Source organism: Bubalus bubalis, chromosome 24 (genome assembly GCF_019923935.1).
Source record: "Bubalus bubalis isolate 160015118507 breed Murrah chromosome 24, NDDB_SH_1, whole genome shotgun sequence".
NCBI classification, from domain to species: domain Eukaryota; kingdom Metazoa; phylum Chordata; class Mammalia; order Artiodactyla; family Bovidae; genus Bubalus; species Bubalus bubalis.
The window spans coordinates 15,900,170-15,927,109 of NC_059180.1; the positions used below are offsets into that span (position 1 = coordinate 15,900,170).

Genomic DNA, 26,940 nt, shown 5'->3' on the forward strand with positions numbered 1-26,940 from the left:
GGAATTTCCTGTCAGCTCACATCTCCAAGCCCCTGTTTCCTTATCTGAAAAATGGAAATAATTGTCCCTGCCTCACAAGGACCTTGTGAGAGTTAAAAACATAATTGTATGCATAGTGCTCATCACAATGCCTGGCCCAGAATAAATGCCCCAAACTTAAGCATTTATCAAAGTCAGTTTGCTTCGTTTTCTCCTAAAATTCAGTCCTCTTTTGAGTGTTCTAAAAATGTTTCATTATATTTAGTTATAAAATTTTAATTAAGGAAAATTCAGTTGATTTGGAGAAAGACTTTAAGACAAACTAGTTATAAATTCCCTATAATGCCCAAGAGTAAAGAAAAGGACACCCATAGGATACAAAACAAGCTCATTGTTTAGGAAAGGCTGCAAATCTAATACTTGGTATACATGTAACAGCAGATATGCTTGAAATGCCAAGAAGATTGGGGGAAAAAAGAACGGTATACTTGGGTTTATTACAAGAATTCTCAAGAAGGGGCCGACTTTTAGGGCAACTGGCCATGAAATAAATTGAGCACTGTTTTCCACCTGTCAGACACTGAGAGGTGGGCTTCCCAGGTGGTGCTAGTGGTAAAGAACCCGCCTGCCAATGCAGGAGAAGTAAGGGACACAGGTTCAGTCCCTGGGTAGGGAAGATCCCCTGGAGGAGGGCATGGCAACTCACTCCAGTATTCTTACCTGGAGAATCCCATGGACAGAGGAGCCTGGTGGACTACCATCCATAGGGTCGCAAAGAATCGGACGCAACTGAAACAACTTAGCAAGCATGCATGCACGCAAACAGTGAGAGATGCGCGGCACCTACTGCCAGCTATGGCCCATCCTGAAGAGCCTGGAAATGCCAAGCCTAGTAGAGAGATAGCTGAGGCCAGGAGGGGACCCAGATGGTCCTCCAGAGGCTGAGCCTAAAGCCAGGCTTTTTGATCCCAGGCCAGCCTCTTCAACACTGCCCTGTTTGCAAACGTAAACTGCCATCTTTCCCCCAAATTGTTCCTCTCTCCCCAGCCCTCTCTCCAGAGAGACCACTATCGCCATCTTCAGTGCTCTGTGACCCACCTTCCCACACCCCACCAGCCCAGTTACAAATGGTGATTTTCTGTTTATTGCTCAAAACCAAAAATCCAGAAGCAAAGGTGGGGACACCATGGGAAGGGGGCATGGCAGGAAAGGGGTAGGGGTCTTGTCCCAGCTCTCCGCTTCATCCCTCTTCTACTGACCCTCTAGGGTTAGAGGTTAGGCCAGGGCCAGAGCAACTGGGAAGGACAGAGCCTTCCTGGCCAAGGGAACAGCAGAGTTCTTGGATATAGTCCCTGTGGGGTGCCCTGGGCTGGAGGCACCCCAGGAGTTGCAGCCGGGACTGAGTTCCCCTCCCAGGGTCCAAAAGCAGGTTGAGTTGGTGGGGCAGGCCCCTTGTTTGGCAACTGAGAAGAGGAGGCTTTGGGCACAGGATGCTGGTTTATTTACTGTAGGGTCCCCAGGGCCATCAAAGCCCCCTTGTGGGACCAGGAGACTATTTACACAGCAGGGAGGAAGGAAGCCAGAGACCAGGTCCTGTACTCCTTCCTGCCCAGAATGAGGAGAGGAAGGGCGTCCTGCAGCCTTTGTCTTGGTGTTCAGATGGATACTTCATACTCGCGTGTATCCTGGAAACAGAGAGATGTATCAGCTGCTGGAGTGGGATGGAGGTGGACAAGACAGCAAAATAGGTATCCACGAGGAAGGGGAAAGACTCTGTGCGTTTGTTTGTTTGTTTGTTGTTTTTTGGCCACAGAGTGCAGGATCTTAGTTCCCGACCAAGGATTGAACCACAGCCCCTGCATTAGAAGTGTGGAGTTCCAGTTCATGCTGGAGGCAAATTCCCAGTCCCTTGGTACTAAATTTACCCTTGAAGTTCCCTTAAATTGCCCGTTAAATATAGAATGGTATGGTCTCAGATGTAGATCAACACAGCCTGTTTTCTTTCAGCACAGGAGCAAATGGCTTTTCTTTGGTCAAATACCAAATAAATTAACTGATTTAAATACCCCTTGTATAATAAAATTTTGCCTTTAAATAGCAAAAGACATTGTCTATCAAATGATAGAGTCTTTACTACTGGACTGCCAGGGACATCCAAGACTGTGTTTTTCAAATAACATTGATCACTGGGAGTTTGACAGCCATGGGATATGAATTGGGCCGAATCTGGCCAATGGATATGTTTGGTTCCCACTACAGTATCTTAAAGTCACATAAAAATTGAAATTTCTGGATCTTCTTGGACAATTGGAAGATCTGGCAATTGAGCCTAGGTTTCCACCAGAGGATGAGATGGTTGGGTGCCATTACTGATTCAATGGACATGAACTTGGGCAAACTCCAGGAGATGGTGAAGGACAGGGAAGCCTGGTGAGCTGCAGTCTGTGGGGTCACAGAGTCAGACACGACTTGGCAACTGAACAACAATTCTACCACAGACTGGATGGAGTACAAGTTTTCCAATTAGCCACAGTCCCCGCCACTCCCTATTGGCCCACAGACTTGCTTTGTTCACTGATGTGGCCTTTGTAGGCAGCTGAGTTTTCAGTTCCCAAGACTGATATTACAGAGACCTTGAGAGAAGTGTATAGGGTCCTGGGGGAGCAGAGGGATGGGAAACTCTAGGGTAGGGGAAAGGCTCACCCCAGCTTCATACAGTGGATTGCTGAAGTCTGACTCCACCGTGATGGGGCTGTAGGAATGGGAGCCCGAGAAGCCGAAGAGGGATTTTCCCTGTAGCCTGGGAAAGGAAGGAGATAGAGGGGCTTATCGAGAAGTGAGCCCCCAACCCCCCCTCACCCGGGCTTCTGTGCCAGGCAGGCAGGACGTCTGCCCTGGCCAGCAGCTCCCCGAGTCAGGTACTTACTTGGTGTAGTATATGTACACACCACTCCCAAGGATGATGACCAAGCCCAGGGGCAGCAGAATGGCCAAGGCGAGGTTCCCACCCTCCAGCTGCCGTGACGGGTCAGTGGTCTGGGTCACTGGAGAGAGGAGGAGAGGCCAGTGAGCTGGCGCTGGGCCCACCCTGGGCTCTCCCAGCCTCCTGCCCTGGGCCCTGAACCCCTGGGCCCTCACCCCGCCGGGGATCTGGCCTCCTGCCCCCGGCCTCTGCCTTGCCCTCCCAGCTCAGCCAGGCCTGGGTCTCCACTGTGCCCTCACTGACCTTCCAGTTTTCGGTTGTCCAGGAGCTCCTCAAAGGCCACTGCAGGGAGAGGAGGGGGAGGGGACGGGGTCTGAGCCAGGGAGGGAAGGAGGCTGTGGAGAGGGCCGGGAGCCCGGTGGGGCTGGGTCGGACAGCCTGGTTTCTTTGCCCTCTGCTCAACCTAAGCTTGATCCTTCCCTCAGTGGGGGCAGGGCCTTGGTCGTCCTTCTTCAGACCCCTGGAGAGTCTAAACCCACCAGGTCTGTAGAATTTGTCAAAAATAAGGAAACTGAGACCAGTCCAGAGGGCAAGGGACTGCCAAACCAAAGCCCCCTGTCCTACTTCCCTTAGGATGAGTCCATGATCTTGAACTTCCCCAGGGCTTGTGGATCTACCTCTGAGGATGACAGCCCATGGGAGGTGAACAGGAAAACTCAGCAGTCTCGAATGTGCTACCTAACTTTCCCTGCCCTGTCACATCCCAGACACTGCTATGCCCCTTCCTGCCCTGCATGCCCAGGCACCTTTGCAGAGTGGAGGCTGGCTGGTCCACTGGGAGGGGTGGCCGGGCACACAGGTGATGGTGACCTCGCCAATGAGCTCAAAGCCCTCATAGCAGAAGAAGCGCAGAGACTCGCCAGCCTGGTAGTGATGCTTGTATAGTGTCTGGTAGCCATTCTCTGGCACCCCAGGGTTCAGGCACGGCTCGTACTTCACTGCGGGGAAGAGGTCAGCCATGGACCAGCTGCACTGTGAGCAGGCCACCCAGCCACCTGTCCCAGGGTGTCCCCAGACTCACAGGCGCACTTGGGGACCCGGTCGCTCCACTTGGGCGTGCCCGTGTCCCGGCTGTAGCAGGTGAGCACAGCCGCCCCCTCCAGGCTGTACCCGGGCAGACAGCGGTACTGGACATGGGAGCCAACCGGGAAGCCGGCATCGGAGGTGGTACGGTGCCCATTGGTGATCTCACCCGGGTCGGCACAAGTCATGACTGTTGACAAGAGAGCAAAGTCACGGGGAGCCAGGGCCTTAAAAGATCTAGAAGCTGAGAGCTGGGAAAGCCCTGAGCCATAGGCCATCTCCTTGGGGCAGACCCCCACCCCCACCACCTCCCACTCCTTCCTCAGAATGAAGAGAGCAGGAATTGGGAAAACTTTAAAAATTCAAGCATTTTACATATCAGGCTTCCCAGTATTGCTGCCTGGAGAATTCCATGGACAGAGGAGCCTGGTGGGTTATTGTCCATGGGATCGCAAAGAGTCAGACATGACTGAGCGGAGCTGACACTTTTCTTCCAGAAGACCGACTGTGTGGGGCAACCTGGGTCCCCATCCCAGGGTGAAATTTGAAATAGTGAACCACTTACCCAGAGCAAACCAGCTAAATGCCTGCTGTGTCAGCCCTGCCTGGCAAATCATCAGCAGAAGAGGGGTCCAGCCCTCCTGCTTCCCTCATTCTCAGCCCAGTCTGCTCACTTATGTTGCCTGCCTGGCCCCTGTGGGTATCTGTTCACAGACATGCTACGAAAGAGTCCCAGGCAAAGCCGTTTCCTATATACAGACCTGTGCAAGGCACCCTGCTAAATGTTTTACAAACACAATATCATATACCCTGATGAGGGATCAAGGTCACTGTCATCTCCCTTGGGGCTCAGAGTTCAAGGCAGTCAAATGACTGGCCTATGGTCACTCAATCAGAAAGTGGCAGAGCTGGAACTGTTCAGGGTCACAGCCATGGAGCATTGGGCTGAGTTTCAGAGACCTGGGTCTCAGCTCAGCTGAAGGCTCAGTGTGAGGCCTGGGGTGGGTTCTCTCCTTAGACTTGGGCAGCTGGGTCAGACCCTATCCCCTCTGGGCCCTGCTCTCATCTCTTCCTGTCCCTGCTCCATCCTATCTGGTTTCTGGGTTAGACATCCTGTGAATCCTTTGAGGAAAGGGGACCTGTGTCAACTAGAAAGTTTACCTGGTGTTCAGTCGAAATCTGGCTTCCTGAAACTTATCCTCATTGGTCCCACTGTTCCTCCTACGTCCCCGATGAAAGACCTACAGCCCCATATCCTCGTGACAGTCTTCCCAAAATTTGGTGAAAGTGACAAGATGCCACCCCTCTTTTCAATTCTAAAAGATAAACACTCCCAGCTCCTTTAAATTTTGCCTCCTCTGTGAAATCTTCAGCCCTATCTGTGGGGTAATGAACACCCCCTTTTCCCACAGCCCTTCTTCATACTTATAGCAGCTACAGTACATACTGTTTACTATCACCAGGTACTAATGTGAAAAACTTTTCATTTGCTTTTCACAACACCCTATTCCTACTTCACGGATGAAAAAACTCAGAGATGTTAAGTACCTTGCCTGAAGTCACCCAGCACTTAGCACTGTAATATCTTGAGTTAAGTATCTGTCCCTCTCCTAGACTGTGAGCTGTGAGCTCTGTCTCCGTAGGTAGGGTTCCCAACCTCTCTGTACAACCCCAGCCCCAACCCAGCACGGCACTTTATTGACTGCATTAAAATTAACCAAGTTCTCTGACGAGCTTAGGCCCCAGCAAAGTGGCTCCCCGTAATGTCAAGGGTTGGGGACTGAGAGACTGGAGAAGGGCCAGGTAAGGGGTGGAACTCAGACGGGGCAGAGGCGGGGTTAAGAGACTGTGGGGGCGCGGCCACGAAAAGATGAGGCGGGTCCTAGAGGACCAGGGTCGTGACCCAGGACAGCGCGAGACGGAGGGATGTAGCCGTGGGAAGTTGAGACTGGGGAGCAAAGAGGACAGTTTCGGGACACCGAGGAGCAGAGGAGTGGTATACCCAGGGGACATATGGTCAGGGCCTAAAGAAGATCTGGGCAAGACCTAGAGCGAAGGGGTGGAGGCCAGACAAAACAGGGGTGGGGACAAGATGGGACGAAGCGGGGCGCAGAGGGGATGGGCGGGGCCCAAGCAGAGCAGTGAAACACAGGTGGGCAGGGGCGGGGCCATGAGTGGCAGGGGCGGGGCCCGGGCTCACTCTTTTGGCAGGCGGGCGGCGCTGCGCTCCAGGACAGGTCCCATTGGCAGGTGAGAATGTCGGAGCCGAGCAGCTCATAACCAGGCTCGCATTGATAAGTAAGCACCGTGCCCCGGATCAGGTCCCCGTGGGAGGCCGTCCTCCAGCCCCACTCCGGAGGCGGCAGCTCGGGGCACGTGTCGTTCCTCGGGACTTCTGCAGGGGACAGACAGCGAGTTTGGAGGCTGTTCTGAGACCCAGGGCGCCCTTCCAGCTTCGGAGGCCTCTCTGACTTGCGGGACCCCTGCCCATCTCGAGACCCTAGTCCTTCGTACCTTTGAAGTGCAACACGAAACCTTGGCCCAGGCCCGGGTTGGGGGGTCCGGGCGGTGCCTGGAACTGCAGCGTAAGGTCGGACCCAGAGGAGAGGAGGCGGCGGCGCGGTTGAGGCCCTCGCAGCTGGGCCAGGACTCGTGCACTTGGACCGTCCCCATCGAACAGCGTCAGCATATCCCCTTCGCGCACATTCAAGCTGCAGAGTGGGGGATGGGTTACGATCAGCTCCTCCCGTCCAGTTCTGCTCAATCCTAGCTCGGTTCATTACTAACCTTACCTACTCTCCAGTTGCCTATCCCATGCCTCAGGTTTGGATCAATTATGGGCTTCTCCATGCTAGCCGCTTCAGGTTCCATTGGTTTCTCCCGATTTCTGCTTCCCAGTACCCAACCCTGCTCATTGCTAACGCCTTCTACTCCCCAGTCCCTTCTCTATCACCAGGTGATGCTTAACTCCAAAAGCCTGTGATTGGTCAGTCTCAACTCCAGCTCTGACCAACCACAGGCCATGCTCAACTCCAGCTCTGACCAACCACAGGCCATGCTCATTACCACCCCGCCCAATTCTAGGCCCCGCCTGAGTACCTGCTTTTTGAGCTATGCCCACTCTAGTTTTGTCCAGGCACATGACCACCTCACATCAAATGAGCTCACTGGATTTCCCCCATACCTATACTCATCTTGTGTGCTGCTGCTGATGCAACACTTGGGCCTGGGTCCCCGGAAATCACTCCATAGGTGGCCTTGGAAACAGTCAAACAGTGAGACTCCAGGCCAGAGCCCCCTTTTCACAATAGACCCTGAGGAAGGCTGCATTACCCCATTTGCTTCCCCAAGGTTTTCCACCCAATACATGATTTGTCCCTAGGTCTACTTGATGTCCCACACCCCCATCCTGAATCCTTATACACCTTTTTCATCTGAACATATATCCACCAAATCATGTGAAAAAGCTCAAGACAGCTGGGCTGAGAAAGCAGGGCAGTGCGTTGTCATATCACATGACTGAGCCCACACCCATCGCACCCTCTGTGGTACCCAAACGTACATCTCAACTTGGAGCAAGATGCGTTTTTCTTCCTGGACATGCAGACCCCACACACAGTCTTGGCCAGGGCTGTAGCTCTGGGGCCAATCCGGAGAGAGGACCACACCAGCTGGCTCTGACAGCTCCCCTCCACACATGGCTAGGGGAGAAACGGTGTCAGATTCAGGATCAGATGGGTATGCAGTCTCCATTTCACCACCATTCTCACCACTCCCAACTCTGTGCACCATACCTCCTCCCGGACTTCTATTATCTATTACCTACCTGATTCTTGCTATGCTTAGTCCTGTTGTGTCCAATCTTAACTCACCCCGCCCACTCACCAGCCGATGCATCACCACCCAATCTCTGTCTTAGCCCAACTGTAGCCCTAGCTCTTGAAGATATTTGTGTTATGATCCCTGAATTCTGTAACAAGCCCACCAACTACTTAGCTAAGAAAACTGAGCTGAGCCTCTGAAAAGGACAGGGATTGATCCAAGGCCTGAGTTTACTAGGTTCTCCTTTCTGATGGCCTTCCTAGGTTCCCTGGATCAGGAGGTAGCCTGTGGACCGAAGGAAGTCTAGGGCGGTGGAGGGCTCACCCTTGCAGGCTGGCTCCGTGTCATTCCAATGGGGTTCTGTAGGATCCACACATTCGATGACATTGGGGGGGCCAGGGGGCTCCAGGGCATATCCTGGGAGGCATGAGAAGGTGGCCAATGCCCCTGGGCGGTACTCAGGGTCCGTGGTGGTGACGTTGCCATGTGCCAGGAAGGGGGCGAAGCAGCGATCTTCCTCAAAGGCTATAAAGGAGTCAGTCACAGGAAGTAAACATTAGGACAGGGACTTCCCTGGCAGTCTGGTGGTTAAAACTCTGTGCTTCCAATGCAAGGGCTGCAGGTTCAATCCCTGGTCAGGGAACTAAGATCCCACATGCCATGTAGCCAATAAATAAATACTTTTTTAAAATACACACACACACATAATAGGACAGGCCTCTAGGGATCTCAGACTGGGGAACTGGGCTGAATTCCAGTGTGGTTTGGCCCCCCAGTGGGTTATTTAAAATCGAATGCCCTTGGGTTTAGCTTTCACTCTCCAGTTTCCCCCAAACCTTAACATTCCTCATTGGCACATTTATGTTAGCTCCTTGGCCTCTAGACAGAGGCTGAGACCAGTCAAGTCCCAGCCACTATTCTATAGATGAGGACACCAGGTCCATAGACAAAAAGCCATTTGCCCCATGTCACAGGGTGGGGCAGTGGCAGAACCAGACATTCTTAAGCCCAGACTCCTTGATTCCCAGCCGGAGACGCTTGGCTCTGGAAGCTGCAATGGACTGAGGGGGAAAGGGTGCCTTTGGAGACTTGGCTCGTGTGGGTGTGCTCACTCCTCGAAAATAACAGTTGACTTCTGATCATCCCTGATAATCCATACTGTGGCTGGGATCCAAAAGTGAGGCAAATACAAAAAGCTACTTATTTAACTTTGGGCTAAGGCAGTGAAAATGAACTTTTGTAGAGCATTTTAGTTTTTAACCCATCTGATCATATCTTAGCTGCAAAGACTCAGGTAAGATTCAGAAGGATACAGAAAGAGTCTGAAGTCCATGGAGCAATAGTGACCCACAATTATGGAGGCAGGCCTCAGACCTAGAAATTCTCTTTGCAGTCTCAGAATCTAATATGCAATTTATTTATCAGATCCACTGTTCTATTTCACTGTTACTTAACCTGGTAAGGTGTGATGTCCAAATCCTATGCACCCATCAGGGCACAGTGCCAATTCCCTTTCTCCCTTGATTCATATTAGAAACCAGCCCCTTTCATCTCTGTACATTTCACTTTCTTTGTCTCTTTCTTGCTACTGTTTGCATAAATCCTCGACTTGAGACACAGTGAAACTCTCTGTATCCCAGACATATCAGGCTTTTCTCTACCTCTCTACTGTTGCTCACACTGTTCTTTTATCTGATGCTCATTTCCAATCTTTGTCTTTTAAAGTTCTCTCTATCCTGTAAGTCCTAGTTCAAATGACTCCTCCTATAATCACTGACTTCCTTGCTTCTACCTATCTGGCATCCAGTCTTCCTTCCTCTGTTAAGAGCACTCCTATTTTCATTTTGGGTCTCATGCCCTCCCCACTTCCAGTCCATGAGGTTCAGCTGGGGCCAACTAGGAATGGACGTGTGACGTGGATCTGCCAAACATTATACCACCTGACAGTGACTGGCTCAGGCATAGACATCTGACCTAAGCCAGGACATTGAAAGCATTTCCTGGCATCTTTGCTGAAGCTCTTAGAAAAGTGGTATGCTTCCTCTCTTTTTAATGGAGTTACTAAAGCTTGTGGTATGTAAATCTGGAACTGCTAGGTACACAGGCTGAGAGTCTGCCTAAGAATGAAACCAGCCAAGAGGAAAGAAAGGAGAGATGAAAGCAACTGGCCTCTTGGCTGTGTACCTGAGACCAGCTGTACCTGGATCCAGCCATACCTGAAGCTTAAGTAGAAAGGCCACCTCAGGAAATTAGACAGAATCTTTGTCACTTGGGGATCGGGAGGCAAGTCAGTTTAGAGGAATCCAAACATGGAGATGAGCAGAGATGGAATATGTGCTTGTGACCATGCCCGGGCATCAGGAAGAAGGGAAAGTGGGGGAGTTGGGGCCCCAGGGGGAAGGCTGTTACCTTCAAATCGGAGGCTTAGCAGCAGGGGATTGGCAGGTGTCTCTGAAAGCAGCTCCACATAGAGAGACTGGGCATCACTGATGAGACCCCGCTCTGGGACATCATCCATGTCCGAGTCATAGATCACTGGTGAGAGGGGACTGCCCCCTGAGCGTACCATCAGCCTGGGATGGACAGAGGTGGTCAGGAGCTTGGTTTCCCCTAGGAAGCTGCTTCACCTCTTGCCTGCTCTAACTTAATTTCATAGCTATTGCTTTCAAATATTAACTATATGCCATGGACTCTTCTAAGCCTGTACACATTTTATCTCATTGAATTCTCACAAGAACCCTCAAGTCAGATACTATTATTATCCCTCATTTTATAGATGAGAAAATTGAGGCACAGAAAGGGTAAGTAACCTGTCCAGCATCACATAGCAGCTAGTGACAGACCTGGGGTACCAGTTTATTAGATAAAGAGTGAGGATAATGATGATGATGGTAAACACATTTAGAGTGCTTACAGTGTGCTGGTCACTCCAAGAATTTCACATATTTTTAATTCATTTATCCTCACAGAAACATTAAGAGGGAGCTACTATTATCTCCATTCTACAGATGAAGAAAATGAGGCACAGAGAGGTTAAGTGATTGTCTCAGTTTTCACAGCTACACTGCCTAAGAAAGGGGAAGGACTGATCTCCATTTAACATAGATCCCAACTGGGATGCCCCTAGTCTGCCGCCTCCCTGCGGTAGCCTTCTATTTCCTTGAAGGGGGAACCTCTGACCCAAGGCTCAGACCCTCACCGGTCATTGTCCTCATCCAGCGAGACTCTCTCGAAGTGCAGGTGCAGCCGGCGTCCCTCGGCTGCTTCAATGACCCAGCGGCAGGTGAGGTTGGGCCCTGCAGCTCCCCCGGGCTCAGGGGACACGATGCGGCCAAGAGTAGCATTGTGGATGGTGCCCCCACAGGATGCTGTGGGCAGAGGGGCAGCAGGTTAAGGTGACTTGTCCTTGTCCCATCCTCAGAGCTGTTGTACCCACAGCTCTGCCTGGGCCCTGGCCTTGGGATGACCTCTGCCCTGCAGGCTCACCCCAGGACTTTTCCATGCCACTACCCAGGTAAGGAACAGCTCTGGAATACAAAGACCCCAAGCTGGACACCCCACCCCCAGGATGGACACTCCCCAGATGTGGACACCCTGGGGTGGGGAATTATGAGGGATTCCCCCCAGGTGGCACTAGTGGTAAAAAAAAAAAAAAAAAAACCTGCCTGCCAATGCAGGAGATGTAAGAGATGCAGGTCCAATCCCTTGTTGGGGATCGTCCCCCACCAAGGAGGAGGGGCACGGTAACCCACTCCAGTATCCTTGCCTGGAGAATCCCATGGACAGAGGAGCCAGGCAGGCTACAGTCCATAGGGAAGCAAAGAGTTGGACATGACTGAAGCAATTTAGTACACACGCAGATGCACGAGCCCCCAAACTGAAGCTCTCAGATGGCGAATACTCAGGATAGGCCCCCAGGATGAAGGCTCTCCAGTATAGAGACCCTCCAGATACAGACCCCAAAAGTTATTTCCTCTAGGATGAGGGTTATCCAAAACAGGGACCTCTAGAATGATGACTCCCCACGTGGGGACCCTCCAGGAATTCCCTGGCAGTCCAGTGGTTAGGACTCCATGCTTCCACTGCTAGGGGCATGGGTTCAATCCCTAGTCAGGGAACTAAGATCTGGAAACCCTCCAGATGGGATGTCTCCAGATGGAGACCTTCCAAGAATAGAGACACCAAGGATGGAGACCCTTAGGGTGAAGAGCTCCAGAGGGAGACCCTAGGATAGGGACTCTTCAGGATTAAAAAAACCCCTTCAAGATGGGTGCTCCCTAAAGATAGAGATCCCCAAAGACAGGCCCCTCTAGCGGGGCTCCTGGGACAGAGAGGAGCAGGAAACTCACCCATGCAGCTGGGGGGCTCACTGCTCCAGGCTGGCCGGGTGCCATTGAGGCAGACGAGGGTCTCCTCTCCCTGCAGCTGGTAGCCCGAATCACAGTGAAAAGTGGCAGTGCCTCCAGGGTGAAGGTCTGTCACACTCACATCCCCATGTGCTGGCTGGGGAGGGAAGCCGCAGCTCAAGAGGTAGGCTGGATCAGGCAGAGAAGGAGAAGACCTCACTTTCCCATGCCACCCTCTCTCACTGACCCCCCAGCACTTCCTCCCCTCTTTCTACCCCCCACCCCCAGAGGCACACACTGGCTTCATACTGGAGTCCTTACGTGGACACATTTTCTCTCGAGGAGGTAATTTCCACACCCCTAATGTCCCCTAATCTTTGTAATCTACCCCCTTGGGCCCCCATTTTACAGATGAGATGATAACCTAAGACTCAAAGAAATTCTGGACCCTAGCTAGCACTCATTGGCTGTGTGACCTCAGGCAAATCAGTTGACCACTCTGAACCCCATCCAGCTCTAATAATAACACATGGTATTTGCAGAGCCCACTCAGCTTCCAAAATGAGTTCACGCAGCACTTTTGAAGAGGAAGGCTGTGACCCACTTTCTAGATTTGGAAATTGAGGCTCCAAGTTATTAAGTGGCTCATATCATTTTCTCCCCTCCACACCCACAGACTTCCTTCCACTGAGGTGCACTGTGGTTTTATATCCTCAGCTCTCATCCAAAGGAGTCACAATGAGCTCCTTTAGAAAGTATTTTGCCATTAAAGACTCTAATACTCAGTACCCTCTGAGTAAGTCTTCCACAGAAAGTAAAGTGCTAGGGAAAGCTCTGCTTTCCCTAAACAACTGGTTTGTCTTCTTTCCTGTCGTAAGAGCTCTGGAATCTCTCTTTTTGCACTGGCTGCTGGGAAGCTCAGAACCAGATGGAGTGAGACTTGCTCCCAGTAACAGTGGCTTGTCCATCCACATTCTTTTTTTCCAGTCATGCTACTCAGCCTCTGAGATTAGTTCCCCAACTAGGGATTGAACCCAGGCTCTCAGCAGACACAGCACAAAGTCCTAACCACTGGACCACCAGGGAATTTCCATCCACATTCTTTTTTTTTTTTCCCCAAATTTAATAAGCATTACCTGGTGCCGATTTTTTCTTACTTATTCTATTTAATTTTATTGCTTGCGGTCTTTTTTTGAAAGCCTCCTGAAATTCTTGCAGTCATATGAGATAAAATAAATAAATAGAAAGTGCATTGGTAGTCAATGATGGACTGTGAACTTGATCCTGACATAGCTCTGTATGTCTGGTTAAGCAGAGCTCATCAAGAAGGCCTTCCTGGGGACTTCCCTGGTGGTCCAGTGGTTAAGAATCCATCTTGCAATGCAGGGGACGCTGGTGCCATCCCTGGTCAGGGAACTAAGATCCTACACGCCACTGCAACTAGAGAGACTGTGTACTGCAACAGAATATCCTGGATGAGTCAGTGAAAATCACATGTGCTGCAGCAATTAACACCTGACACAGCCAAATAAATAAAATAAAATAAAGTGTAGTAATTTTTAAAAGCTGGCAGGGGTGCCTCCTGGAGGAAATACCTCAAAGCTGGATCTTGTAGGAGGGGCAGGCTGTGGTTAGCAGAGGGTCCAGCTTGTCTAGGCATTTGCTTTTTCTGACTCTCCAGTCTCGAGCGATTCTGTTAGAGACCCTAGTCTCTCCGTGTTTCAAAATTCAACAAGCATTTCCTTGGCTGGGTCCGAGGGCCAGAGGTGGAACAGACTAAAGCCTTGCCTTCAGGAGTTCATGGTCTACTAAGATCGACACAAATACGACCGTGTAGATCATGCTGCTGCTACAGCTAAGTCGTTTCAGTCGTGTCCGACTCTGTGCGACCCCAGAGATGGCAGCCCACCAGGCTCTGCCGTCCCTGGGATTCTCCAGGCAAGAACACTGGAGTGGGTTGCCATTGCCTTCTCCATTGTGTGAAGGTGAAAAGTGAAAGTGAAGTCACTCAGTTGCGTCCGACTCGTAGCGACCCCATGGACTGCAGCCTACCAGGCTCCTCCATCCATGGGATTTTCCAGGCAAGAGTACTGGAGTGGGGTGCCATTGCCTTCTTCTTGTAGATCATAGGATCTGGGCATTTCCTGGTTGTCCAGTGGTTAGTGACACTGAGCAGGGCTCTGTGGGGCTTCTAAGCACAAAGCCTTTCTGTGTCCCCCATTTCTTTGGTTATGGGAAACAGCCTTCATTCAGCCTCTATGACCTTCCCTCAGTTCTAATGGGCAGCTTCTAGCAGCTATTAATTAGGGAAGGGAGGGGATGCTGAGACCAGAGAGAGTCAAGAGAAACAATAGTGGGACTTCCCTGGTGGTCCAGTGGCCAAGACTCTGATCTTCCAATGCAGGGGGCCGGGGTTCAATCCCTAGTCAGGGAACTAGATCCCATATATGGCAACAAAGATCCCCAGTGCTAGAACTATCAGTTAAACCCAGAACAGCCAAATAAATATTTTGTTTTAAAAAGAGAAATAATAGTGCACCCCTGGGACACGGTCCTATTTCCCCATCAATGGATACACACAACAATATCTTTGAGCTATTTTGTAGATGCTGAAACCCCTGCCAGGTGGGAGAAGCTAACAAAAATTAATGATGGCGTGCTGCCCACAAGTTTATAGACCCCAGACCAGTTGAACATGAAGGTTGATGATGTTGACTTCTACTGATCTCACCACCAACCCATCAGAAGAATATCCACGAGCTGATCACTCCCCCTTTGAACAATTACTGTAAGACTTCTCATTTTCTATAAGTTGGGACACATTATTTTGACGTCATTAGCAAGCTCTGGGCCCCTTTGCCTGGCAAAGTAACAAAGCTCTTCTTTTCTACATCACCCCAAACTCTGTCTCTGAGATTCGATTCAGGACTGGTGTACAGAGAAGCCAAGCTTTCAGCATCCTTGCTGCTGCTGCTAAGTCACTTCAGTCCCCATAGATGGCAGCCCACCAGGCTCCCCTGTCCCTGGGATTCTCCAGGCAAGAACACTGGAGTGGGTTGCCATTTCCTTCTCCAATGCATGAAAGTGAAAATGAAGTCATTCAGTCATGTCTGACTCTTCGTGACCCCATGGACTGCAGCCTTAGGGCTTGGCAATTTCACTGCTGGGCCAGGGTTCAATACTAGGTAGGGGATCCTGCAAGTCACACAGTGGCCAAAACAAAACACATCCCCCACCTCCCGCAAAAAACAAAACAAAACAAAACAAAACAAAACAAAAACCCACCCAAACACTGTAATTTCAATAAACTTTAGCTTCTGTGATGGCTGCCTACGACTGACAGACTCAAGCCTGAATACTTTAGATTGACGGGGCCTCAAAGCCCCTTCCACAACTGGGTCTAGCCCAAGGTATAGTTTTGTGACTCCTTATGGTCCCAATTCCATGTATTTTTCACATAATTTCCTCTACCTGCAAGGCTCTAGTCTTACTTTTCCTCATCTTTCAAGGAATAACTGAAGTACCACCTCCTCCAGGAAGTTTTCCTGACCCCCCACTCCCCTTTTCAATAAAGTTAGGTGTTTTTTTTTTTTGGTCCATACAGAATCCACACGCATAATTTCATCATCACATTAATGCCTGCCTATTGCCACTGTGAGACTGAACCAAACCGTTTTTATTTTGTCTCCTAAAAACCTAGCCTTGCTGATCGATTGATGCCACCAAGAGTCAATGTGGAGCAGTGCAAAGAGCAGTGAATTTAGTGATGGGCAGACCTAAGCTCCAATTCCAGCTGCACAACTTATTTGTTGTATGGCCTTGAACATGTGACTTTGCCTCTTGGGCCTTTCATCTGTAGATGACAATAACATTTCCTATCATTGAGGATTGGCCTTAAAGAAAATAAACACACCAAGCACCTGGAACTAGAGAGTCCTCAGAAAATGTTAATCACTTGCCCCTCAGCCTCAATTAATAAATGACTGGGGGTCAGGGACTTGGGGATCTGACTTCTGACTTTGCAATGCATTTGCTAGTGGCCAAACCATCCTTGTAAGCTTTGAGGCTTTGTCTTCCTCTCAGAAACAGAGTTGACAATTGGCACCCCCAGGGCTGCTGTGAGAAGGGGAGGCAAGGAGAGTTGGTGAAAGGGTTTCGTAAATGGGAATGTTTGTTGGCCCTGGGGTGAGGGGTGATGGAGCCTTTGACCATCCAGAGAAGCTAATGGGGACCCTGTGGATCAGAAGGCCCAGTTAGTGGAGACTGGTGAGGGCTTAAACAGGGCTTCAGTCTCAAAGGGGCCAGGAGAAGCTGCAGAACAAGGAAGACTGAGGCAGGTCATGAAGGCCCATTTATACAGTAGCCCTGCTTCCCCAGATGTTCCATTTAGCCTAACGAGTCCTATTTTCAATGCACTAGGGATGTGGCTGCTTAAAGGAGCCAGTGGGGAGCCATTTTGCAATATCTGAGGCCTAGCCCTCAGCCCTGGGCCCTCGAGGCCTGCCCTTGCTCCCCAACAACCAGGCCCTAACCACCAACTACATGTACCCCTACTCACTGGTCTCTCTACAGGTAGGTTTGCTGACTCCACCTTGCACACCTGACCCCATGGGCAGGTCCAGAAGAAAGACTGCAGGAGAGGGTGTGAGGAAGGGATAATGGTTGCCTGTGTCCTGGATAAAGTCACAAGGGATCCAGGGTCTGCAGAGCTCACAAGGGGCTGGCAAAGCCACGAGATGACATGAAGGGACACAATTCCCTCTCTGTTTCTGAGCTGAGGAAGGGACTTTGGAGATGGCAGCAATGTCCAGAAAAGGATCATGGGCTGGGCCCCTGGCCTCATGCACGCATGTATGCTAGAACATGCACTTGCATCGTGGGAAGGTTTCCATACACACAGGCAAATATGGATGAACACGTGTGTGTAGGCTGTCTGTGGGCGGGTGCCGGAGAATGCAAGCATGCGCAAACATGTCCCCTCTTTCTTGCCTGCTCCCCCGGAAGTCAGCAGGATCTTTTTAGGTCACAAATCTGAGGCTGTCACTATCTTGCTTAAAACATTTTGAAGTGGCTCCTCCTCCCCTGTAAGGATAATGTAGTCTGAGAACTCCTCACTGAAGCTAGTAAGGCCCTTTGTGATCCAAATCTGACCTACCTCCCAGTCTAGTTTCCCTACCACTTTCTGGGCTTTTCCTGTAATAGCAATGATCAACATTTTTGAGCCCTCGCTGGGCACCAGACAGTTTTAAGCACTTGTATGGATTCATCTAAACTTCCTAATAATGTGATGAGGTAAATAACATCATCCTCATTTTTCAGTTAAGATGATGCAGTCCAGAAAGGTTAAGTAACTCACCCCAGGTCACACAGGACAATTCTATATTCCATGCTGAGTGAACTCAACTCCTCTGGGTGGGTGTGACAATTTTTTTTTTCTCCCCTTTGGGTCTTGGGATATGTTTTTTGATCCATCTAGACATCTGCCTTTCTCTTTCTGTCCCTCCCACCCTTTCCCTAGTTAACTCATTTCAGGTGTCAACTTAGTCATCACCTCCTCCAAGGAGGTGTTCCTATATTCCTTATAGAGGAAATTTAGGTCCCTTTGACATTTTGCCCATTGTCCTTCCATCATAGGGATTGGGGTCGTTATCTCACTGGATTATAATCATCTTGATTATTTGCCCATCTCCCTACCTAGATTCTGAGTTACCTTTACATTTGGCTTGTTTAGTCTTCTTCTCAAGGATAACCCAGGGCCGGTATGAAGTGGGCTCTGGATAAAGATTTATTGAGGGAATGGATGAACTGTCCCTTGGATGGGTGCACACCCAGACACAGATCTCTGTGTGAGATAAGTGTGTATAGGTCTCCTCTGGGGCTTCCCTGGTGGCTCCTGGTAAAGAAAGCTCCTGTCAATGCAGGAGATGTGGGTTTGATCTCAACATTGGGAAGCTCCTCTGGAGGAGGAAATGGCAACCCACTTCAGTATTCTTGCCTGGAAAGTCCCATGGACAGAGGAGCCTGCCAGGCTATAGTCTATGGAATCACAAAAGAGTCAGACATGATTTAGCAACTAAACAATAAGAAGGTCTCCTCTGAGGATTCTGCCCCTCACCATCCTAGGCAAGAGGAAAAGGCTTTGACATCACCCTGAGCTTAGCAGGCCTATGAGATGTCCCCTGAGCCCAGTGTGGCCCCTGCCTTTCCACCAGGACCCCAAACTCCTCACCCTGATAGTGGATCCTGAAGCCAGCACCCCTGGGGACCCGTGGGCTCTGAAAGTGCAGGAGCAGCCGGTTGGTGGGACTCCGAAGGACCTGTCCTTCACCCAGCATGGAGGAGTTAGCCAGGAGTCGGGGGGCCAGACCTGGAGACCCCCCACCAGCCAGCACCAGAAGTTCCTCCTCCCGAGACAGGTTCAGCATCTGCACCTAAAGAAGCCAGATCCAGACCCGCCAGGGCAAGTCAGCCAAGGTGGTAACCCCCTAAGCCCCCCACCCTTTTCACTGTATGTAACATCACAGTGACACTGGCCAAGTTGTAGAACTCTAGGAGAGTTTGTGAGAGCCTCAGAAACCAGGCTCATCGGAGAAAACAAGTTCTCTGGTTCTTAGGCCAAACCTGTGCACAGCCCTGGGCCCAGAGGAAAGGGTTAGGAGGTTTCACAATAGGATGCTTAATGCAGTTACCTGGATCTCAATGCCGTAGCCAGGGTAGACATGGATACTGTACGTGCAGTCCAGGAGCCCCAAGGTGCGGCTGGCTGAGCTCCCTAAATCTGGGGATTCAACGTGCCCTTCGCCTTCGGAGATGTTGTTATTACACAGAACTAAAGAGACAGAAGCGCCGGGACTGAGAGATTCTCTGCATTCATGCCCTCCCAGCCAAGCAACTCCGGGGGTCCCCATCCATCATCTCCCCAGCACCCTTCATAACTTAATCCAATGCTTACTCTTCCACGGGCACCCAGAACTCCCTTCCCCAACTCTCATAACAGATAAAAACCTAGAACAGCGCTGGTACATAGTAAGCATAGATCAATGCTAGCCTTTATGATTACTCTTAAGCAGAAGACCCTCTCCTATCTGGATCCCTTCTTCCACACATATGCAGCAGCCTCTCCCCTATCCACGCCCTGCTCCTCTCCCACATCCCCCGTCAATCGTCTCACCTGGGCTGGTCACTGTTGTGGTGACAGTTGTCGTGGTGATAATGGTGGTCGTTGTCTCCTCTTCTCCTCCCTCGGGCCCCAGGGGTGGGCCTGGGGAGGCGGGACCGGGAAGGGGCGGGGCTGTGGTTCCTGGGGGCGGGGTCAGCAGCTCTGGCGCGGTGGGGCCTGCCCCCCTACCCCCTTTAGGGGTTACGGCGGTTGTCAGAGGCCCTGTGCCCGGCTCAGTGGCCCGAGGCAGAAAGGGTGCTGCAATAGTCTGGCCGACTGGAGGGGTTGCTAGTGTGGGGTCTGGATCAGATCCTGGGACAGGGCAAGGGAAGTCAGGGAACAGGAGGAGCAAATTGGTGGGCCTTGGTTGGGGAGTAGGGCTCAGGGAAACTGAGAGCTCCCCATTGAGACCAAAAGACTTCCCCCACAAGGCACAGATCCCCCACCTCTCCCTTCCCCACCCCAGCTTCCCACCGCCTCTCAAGCCTTCCACATCCTGCCCTCCACCCTTTTTCTTCTCTGTGTCCAGGCCCTTCCACTCTGACAGTCTCATCGAGCATCTCTGTCTCTCCATTCAGATCTGGCTCCCTCTCCTGGTTACCCCTTTCTTGTTCCTCTTTTTCTTTTGCTCTCTCTAGAACTCTTGATCTCTGTTTAATATTCTTACCCCTCTCTGATTTTATGATTCTAAATCTACTAATCCTTGCTTTTCTCTCTCTTGCTGTGTGTTTTTTTTCCCCCACTCTATCTCTGATTCTGGTCTGAGTTTCCATCTGTCTTTCTCTTTGATCGTCTGCTTTTCCGTCTTGCTCTGTTTCTTGATCATTCTGGCTCTCTGTATACGTCCAGTTTTGATTCTCTCGAACCATCTCTCTGTCTCTCTCTGTATTTTACTGGCCTGGTTGCCCATCTCCCTGAGTTAATGTCCCTCCCTCTGCCTCTCAGCTTCTGCCATTCTGGGGGCCTCACCCGGCAGGTAGCCCATCTCTGGGCCCTTCCTCAGCAGGGCCCCATGGAGCAGCTCTGCCAAGGTCTCCGAGGCTACTGTGGGGGTCTCACTTCCAGGCTCCGGCAATGCCTCCTCCTCCTTCAGGGGCAGACCTAGGAGATGAAATCATCTGAGCTCTTCCACTGCCCCACACGCCTTCCTTCTCCAGAAAGATCTTTTCCAGAGCTCTTCCTCCCCAGTCAGCTGGGCCAGCAGGAGCTCGAAGGGTTCCAGACTAGGCTGAGAGCCAAGACTGGAGGAGGGGCTCTCCGCTGCCCATCACACCCCCTAGCCCTTTCTTTCTCCCTTTTCCCCTAGGCCGTGTGGGCCCTCAGTAAGCACCTTGGACAGCGCCAGCAGGGCAGAGAAGCGGCGGGTTGCTACCTTCATTTTCCCCTTAGAGGTGCTCCCCGCAACCCCGGGGCTCTGCGGAGGGTCTGGCAGCACCTCCCAGCCCTTGCTTCTGCAGTGCTTAGCTTTCTCTCTGGGTTTCTGTCTGCAGTGTGGTTCTCTCTCTCGGTGCTACCCACCACCCCTCCTCATTCTCTGCAGTCTCTGCCCCCTTCACTGGAGTCTGGCTAGAGGGTCAGAGTGGGGGAGTAAATATCTGGTCCCTGAGCACTGCCTCTGTTCATCTGTCTTTGTCCATACGTCCAAGAATATTTGTGTGTGCTGTGCCTGGCATCTCTCCCATCACCTCCATCTCCCACCCAGGTACCCTGCCTGCTTCTGCCGCCTCCGCAGATAGCCCCCCACCCGCAACTTCCCCAGCCCTTCTTCCTGGATTTAACCCCTGAGAGGCTGCTAAAAGCTCCCCTCATTCGTTTCCCAACTCAATATATGGGGTTAGGGGCTCCAGGTGCAAGCCAGAAAGCCCTGGCTTGCCCCCCTACTACGTCCGTCAGCTGTGCCCCTCCCTTCCCCCAGGAGCTCAGAAGACGCAGGATGTTCTGAGAAAGAAAGATATAGAACCCCCTCAGGGGGACCTTCCCGGGGGCCCACCGCCACGCACCCATATCCTTACCCTGAATCCAGGGACAGCTCAGCAGAAATAGGAACAGCAGCTGGGGAGGCGGCGGATGCTGGGCCCTGGGAGTCCCCATGGCGACTCACACCAATTTCTCTCCTCTGCGACTCTCCTAAATAATCTAGCTGTCACCTTTCTTCCGTCTCCTTTTATCTTTCTTGTTAATTTTTACCCCCTACTAGCAGTTAGTAAGGGAGACAATTTTTCTGCCCTTTGGGACGGAGAGGTAGAACTAGGTAGGGGGTCGCCTGGAGCCCACCCTTCTTTGCCCAATCTCTTCTGTCCTCTGCTGCCGAGTGTGTGGGAGAGGGGGCGCGGCTCCGGCTGCAGGGGGTGGGGCCGAGAAGGACGAAGGAGCCGGGTCGCCTGGGTTACCCTCTGGCTCAGGCGCCTGGGTCCCCCGGGTTGGCTGGATTCTAAGCTGGGGGAGAGGGTCGAGGCAAAACAGGTCCCGGGGACCTAGGGTGGGGTCGAAAATAGGGAGGGTCCCTACTGTGCTCTAGTTGGGCTTGGTGGGGAGGGGTGGAGAGGGGGTTGCAGAACCTGGAGAGCTGAGGCTCGGGCACTGGAGCTGCGGGAGAGAGAAGCTGAGAAAGGTGTCGAGCCCACGTCAGATCCTGGGGACGGGCGAAGGGAGGGGCCTGGGATTTATTTGGGGGCGGTGGGGGGAGGGAGGAGGAGGAAGTGCAGATGGAGGAAGGAGGGACCACATGAGCCAGGGTCGTAATCCTCACTCCCGCGGCCCCTAGGGGAAGCGAAGGAAACTCTGGTCCCAGCAGTAATTATACCCCCTCCCCCAACCATTCCAGCATATTTGAAAGCTGAATCTTCTCTTCCTGGTGTGCCCAGGGGGGCAGCGTAGCTGGATTCGCGCTTGCTCAGCCTCCCAGTATGCCCCCGGCTTACTTCCAGACCCTTTCAGAGGAGCTCATGTGGAATGGGCTTTCCCTTCCTCCAGGAGAATGACAGGTTCCTACGTTTGTGAGAAGTCTAAGGGGTGACAGGGTGGGACTTGGGGAGGGGAGACCCCCCTTCTAACGTACAACAGGACCCCAGCCAGCTGTCTGGCGGCTTCAACTTTGATTTATATTTTTTCTCCTGACCTCCTCACACGAGGCCTCCGGAGCGCCCTTTTCAGCACCACCAGAAAGGACAGCTCTTCTCGGCCCCGCCCGAGCTGGCCTGGCCCGCGGCGCGGCGGGCGATTGGCTGCGGCCACCTTCAGTATCAATCTGGCTCCCGCCGGGGGCTGGCTCTCGTGAAGGCGAAGGGGGAGGTGGAGTCACAGGCCGACTGGTCTGGGGATCGGCTGACCCAACGACAGGCCGCAGCATCCCTGTCCGCAGTCCGCGAGCGCCGGCCTTGTCAATCAGTCCTCGCCCTCGCCCCGCCCCCTAGCTTGCCACACCCCTCTCAGGCCCCGCCCTTTCTTTTCGCATTGCGGGGCACTGGAGGTTGGCGCTGTGCCCCCGGCGCCCCACGTGGCGGCCCGTAGGGGCCGGGGGAGGCAGATCCGGAGACGGACCCCCCCCCAGCCCCCCGACCCCAACCCGGCTGAGTTGCGGTTGCCACTGGGCGAGGGCGGGGGTCGCCAAGCTGAGAGGACTGTGGGGAGGGGTGACGTCAGGGTGAGTGGGAGCCAAGAAAGGAGCGAGTAGGAGAGAGGTGGGGAGGGGGTAGCGGGAGAGAGAGAGAAGCCGTGGGTCGGGTCGAATGAGAAGCGAGGGCAGGCAGGAGAAAAGGGGAAGGACGGAGAGAGAAGTCGCTGCAGAGGACGGCTGACTGCGTTCCCTTCCCGGGGCTGCGGGTCCAAGTAGGGTAGGAAGTGCTGTCTGGGGAAGCTGGAAGGAAAGCGGGCATAGGGAGGAAAAGAGAGAGCGAAAAGAGGTGGGGTGGGGGCGGTGGTGGAGGAGGAGAGAGGAACGGAGAAGGGGAGAAAGGAGAGACTGACCGGAAAGAGGAAACTGCCGGAAGGAGAAAGGAGGAAAGAGGCAAAATAGAAAGGAGAGTTGGAAGGAGAAAGAAGTAGAGGAGAGAGAGAGAGGTAGAAGGAGAGAAAAGAAGGGTTAGAGGTACATGAAGGGAGGGATAAAGGAGAAGGTACACGGTGGCAACAGGATCTCAGGACAGAGAATCAAGAGTAGGAATGTGGCGAGGAAGCAGCGCAGGGGGTAGCCAGGGAGCCGCCATGGAGGGAACCGGTGGAGAACTGGGGGGACAGGGGAACTGGGGTCTGGAGGATGCCCCAGGTCTCTTGGCCAGGGCCTCCCTGCCCATCATGCCTGCATGGCCATTGCCTCTGGCCTCTTCTGCCCTTACCCTGCTCCTTGGAGCCCTCACTTCTCTTTTCCTCTGGTATTGCTACCGCCTGGGCTCCCAAGACATGCAGGCCCTGGGGGCTGGAAGTCGGGCTGGGGCTGTCGGTGGTAGGCCTGGAGGGTGCTCTGAAGCGGGCAGGCCAAGTCCAGGCCGCTCTGGAGAGTCCGGAGAAGGACCCAGGACGGAAGGCCTAATGAGCCGTCGCCTTCGCGCCTATGCCAGGCGCTACTCTTGGGCAGGGATGGGTAGGGTGAGGCGGGCAGCTCAGGGTGGCCCCAGCCCGGGGGGAGGGCCAGGGGTCCTGGGCATCCAGCGCCCAGGCCTGCTTTTCCTGCCAGACCTGCCCTCTGCCCCCTTCGTGCCCCGGGAGGCCCAGAGGCATGATGTGGAGCTCCTGGAGAGCAGCTTCCCTGCTATCCTGCGGGACTTTGGGGCTGTGAGCTGGGACTTCTCAGGGACGACTCCTCCACCTCGGGGCTGGTCCCCACCCCTGGCCCCTGGGTGCTACCAGTTCCTGCTATACCAAGCAGGCCGCTGCCAACCCAGCAACTGCCGCCGGTGCCCGGGGGCCTATCGGGCACTGAGGGGGCTGCGAAGCTTTATGAGTGCCAACACCTTCGGCAATGCTGGCTTCTCCGTCCTCCTGCCTGGCGCCCGGCTTGAGGGCCGCTGTGGGCCCACCAATGCCCGCGTCAGATGTCATCTGGGTAAGTGGATGCTGCTTACAGACCACCTCCTTGCCTCCACGATTTCCCCTCCAGACTCTCGCCTTGCCATCATAGCTTTCTACACTGTGATTCTGATTGTGCCTTCTCAGAAATCTTCCGTGACTCCCTATTGCCCACAGCAGCATTTCCTGAGTTTCAATGATCAGAAAGCCATCTTCACAAGGTTCCCACAGTCATTTACCACCTGTCCTGTTTCTTCATATTGACTCCCCCTGTTTTGTTAGAAGGCATCTGTGTAGAACAATGATGATCAGTATTACTTGCCCTAAATAGAAGTTATTCATAAGACAAGTTTAAACTTAAAAAAAAAAAGCTTGAAAACTTCTGGCAAAATATTCTAGTCTGAGACTGAAGCCTACAATCTCCTTCTTTAAAAAGGAGCAATGTTGGGAATTCCCCAGCAGTCTAGTGGTTGTAAATGTTGCTAAGTTGTGTCCAACTCTTTTGCGACCTCGTGGACTGTAGCCTGCCAGGCTCTTCTGTCAATGGGATTTCCCAGGCAAGAATACTGGAGTGGGTTGCCATTTCCTTCTCCAGGGAATCTTTCTGACCCAGGGGTAAAACCCACGTCTCCTGCATTGGCAGGCAGTAGCTCTACCACTGAGCCATCAGGGCCTGGGTTCACTCCCGGGTAGAGGAACTACGATCCCACAAGCCACATGGTGCAGTCCAAAATAAAAAAATAAAAAGCAGCAATGTTAGTAGGGGTGCTAAAGTTCTGGTAGCATCAAACAGATTTTCTTTTCAATGTTTTAAAGGTTGAAAGAAAATGAGGAGAAAAACAAGCCCTCATTTTCTGATTGATAAGTTATTTAATGCTATGACCTCGTTTTGCCTACAGTCATCTCCTGTGCTACCAGTTGAATGTGTTCTATACTTTAAAGCACACTGGCTTTGAAGAGCCTGGATCAAGTTCAGCTCTTTTCTCTCTTCACCCACCTGTTCCCTTCTTTCCCTTCCACCACGCCCTAAATTATGAAGGCCTTCTGGCTGGTCCTGGCAGATGCCACATGCATGTTCTTAACCTAGGATGCCTTTCCCCCTTTATCACCTCCTGGGAAACTCCTAATTAGCCTTCACAATTCACACTTTCAAATGTCACACCTCCTCTGGGATGTCCGCCTATTCCCCATTATTTGAGTTGGCTCCTCAGTTTTCTGCACCCCACTGTGTGGTCCTCGGCAGGATGGAGCCCATTGCTTTATACTTTTTGGGGAGGACCTAACACAAGCGAGGGTTCTTGAGTTAAACTGACAGAAACCTAAGAAGGGAGGCTGGTGCCTTTAGAAACCCTTCCCTTTTCTCTGAAACAGAACAGATTGCGCTTTGCACTGTTTCCCATCTCCTAGCATTTCCTCCCATCCACCACTGTATTGTAATTTTACACAGGTCACCTTCTAGAGAGCTAGGGGAACACCATTTGTTGTTGCGTTGTCCAATCGCTAAATCGTGTCCGACTCTTTGCGACCCCACAGACTGCAGCCTGCCAGGCTCCCCTGTCTTTCACTATCTCCCAGAGTTTGCTCAAATTCATGTCCATTGAGCCAGTGATGCTATTTAACCATCTCATCCTCTGCTACCCCCTTCTCCTTTTGCCTTTAATCTTTCCCAGCATCAGGGTCTTTTCCAGTGAGTCAGCTCTTTGCATCAGGTGGTCATAAAACCATAGAACCTGGCATGTAAAATTCTCAGATTCTGCTTTTTGACTCAAGGGGGTGGGCCTCTTCAACGGAGGCAGGAATTTGGAGGTCTGCATCTCTTTATACAGGCCTGAAGATTCCCCCTGGTTGTGAGCTGGTGGTCGGGGGCGAGCCCCAGTGCTGGGCTGAGGGACACTGTCTTCTGGTGGATGACTCCTTCCTATACACAGTGGCCCATAATGGTAATGGGGCTCCCATTCTGCCAGGAGGGATGAGGGACTGAAGAGTGAAGGGGATTAGACTATAGAGGCTGCAGAATTGGACCCAGCTGGCTTCCTGTCCTACACCACTATTTCCCAGTTGCATGACCTTGAACAAGTCACATGATTTTTCCAATCACCTGGAAAACAGGGCAACCCCCTTCTTTGTCAGGTGACTGTAAGGATTAAATAAGCTAATGTAGGTGCACACCCAAGTGGTTCGTGGCACCAGACCCTCGACCTGACCCCCTGGGTTCCTGTCCTCCCTCTGGCACTTACTAGCAGTGTGACCTCAGGCAAGTTACTTAACCTCTTTGTGCCTCAGTTACTTTGTATAAAATGGGAATGCTTATGGTACTATCTCCTAGTTTGTTTTGATGATTAAGAGCTAATACACGTAAGGGATCAGAACAGTGTCTGGCACTTATTGCATAGTGTCTGCCTGAGTATTTGATAAGTGCTCTGGCCTGTAAGTAATTAATGTCAGCTGCTCTGCTGTCTCCACCCCCACGTGCCCTAGGCTCTCCCGAAGATGGGCCTCGAGTGGTGTTCATCGTGGACCTCTGGCATCCCAACGTGGCTGGGGCCGAACGCCAGGCCCTCGACTTTGTCTTCGCACCAGACCCTTGAAGGAAGATGCTTCTTTCAAACATCTGGGCTGGACAG

The 26,940-nt window shown here is 52.2% G+C and overlaps 2 protein-coding genes across 5 annotated transcripts; one reads left to right on the forward strand and one right to left on the reverse strand.

Annotated features, from left to right (window-relative positions):
* Nucleotides 1-1,100: 1,100 nt before the first annotated feature.
* SEZ6L2 (seizure related 6 homolog like 2) lies at nt 1,101-21,976 on the reverse strand. Of its 4 annotated transcripts, none has more exons than XM_025274501.3 (18): nt 21,325-21,973; nt 20,282-20,413; nt 19,325-19,624; nt 18,843-18,982; nt 18,383-18,584; nt 12,157-12,342; nt 11,007-11,175; nt 10,217-10,380; nt 8,132-8,332; nt 7,548-7,686; nt 6,500-6,696; nt 6,186-6,380; nt 3,984-4,175; nt 3,709-3,900; nt 3,206-3,244; nt 2,906-3,023; nt 2,683-2,804; nt 1,101-1,664 (listed from the first exon to the last, which is right to left on the reverse strand). In XM_025274501.3, the coding sequence occupies exons 1-17, from the start codon at nt 21,401-21,403 to the stop codon at nt 2,690-2,692; spliced, it is 2,760 nt and encodes a 919-aa protein (XP_025130286.1). In that variant the 5' UTR covers nt 21,404-21,973; the 3' UTR covers nt 1,101-1,664; nt 2,683-2,689. The 4 variants fall into 4 exon arrangements, with proteins under 4 accessions (XP_025130286.1, XP_006070530.1, XP_044791830.1 ...); XM_006070468.3 differs by having other exon boundaries at nt 2,683-2,779; nt 21,325-21,964; XM_044935895.2 differs by lacking the exon at nt 3,206-3,244 and having other exon boundaries at nt 21,325-21,976.
* A 1,497-nt stretch (nt 21,977-23,473) lies between these two features.
* ASPHD1 (aspartate beta-hydroxylase domain containing 1) lies at nt 23,474-26,932 on the forward strand. The gene is made up of 3 exons (XM_045164249.1): nt 23,474-24,353; nt 26,143-26,256; nt 26,795-26,932. The coding sequence occupies exons 1-3, from the start codon at nt 23,474-23,476 to the stop codon at nt 26,902-26,904; spliced, it is 1,104 nt and encodes a 367-aa protein (XP_045020184.1). The 3' UTR covers nt 26,905-26,932.
* The last annotated feature ends 8 nt before the right edge of the window (nt 26,933-26,940 follow it).

Bases quoted from the DNA above. Each gene is read 5' to 3' on its own strand.
- SEZ6L2 (XM_006070468.3), bottom strand. From the start codon at position 21,403: ATGGGGACTCCCAGGGCCCAGCATCCGCCGCCTCCCCAGCTGCTGTTC. The intron at 10,381-11,006 runs GTGAGGGTCTGA...TGTCCATCCCAG, and splicing joins CTGGATGAGGACAATGACCG to GCTGATGGTACGCTCAGGGG. The intron at 3,245-3,708 runs GTGCCTGGGCAT...CTCTCCCTGCAG, and splicing joins CCAGCCTCCACTCTGCAAAG to TGGCCTTTGAGGAGCTCCTG.
- ASPHD1 (XM_045164249.1), top strand. From the start codon at position 23,474: ATGTGGCGAGGAAGCAGCGCAGGGGGTAGCCAGGGAGCCGCCATGGAG. The intron at 24,354-26,142 runs GTAAGTGGATGC...CTCTTTATACAG, and splicing joins CCGCGTCAGATGTCATCTGG to GCCTGAAGATTCCCCCTGGT. The intron at 26,257-26,794 runs GTAATGGGGCTC...CACGTGCCCTAG, and splicing joins ATACACAGTGGCCCATAATG to GCTCTCCCGAAGATGGGCCT.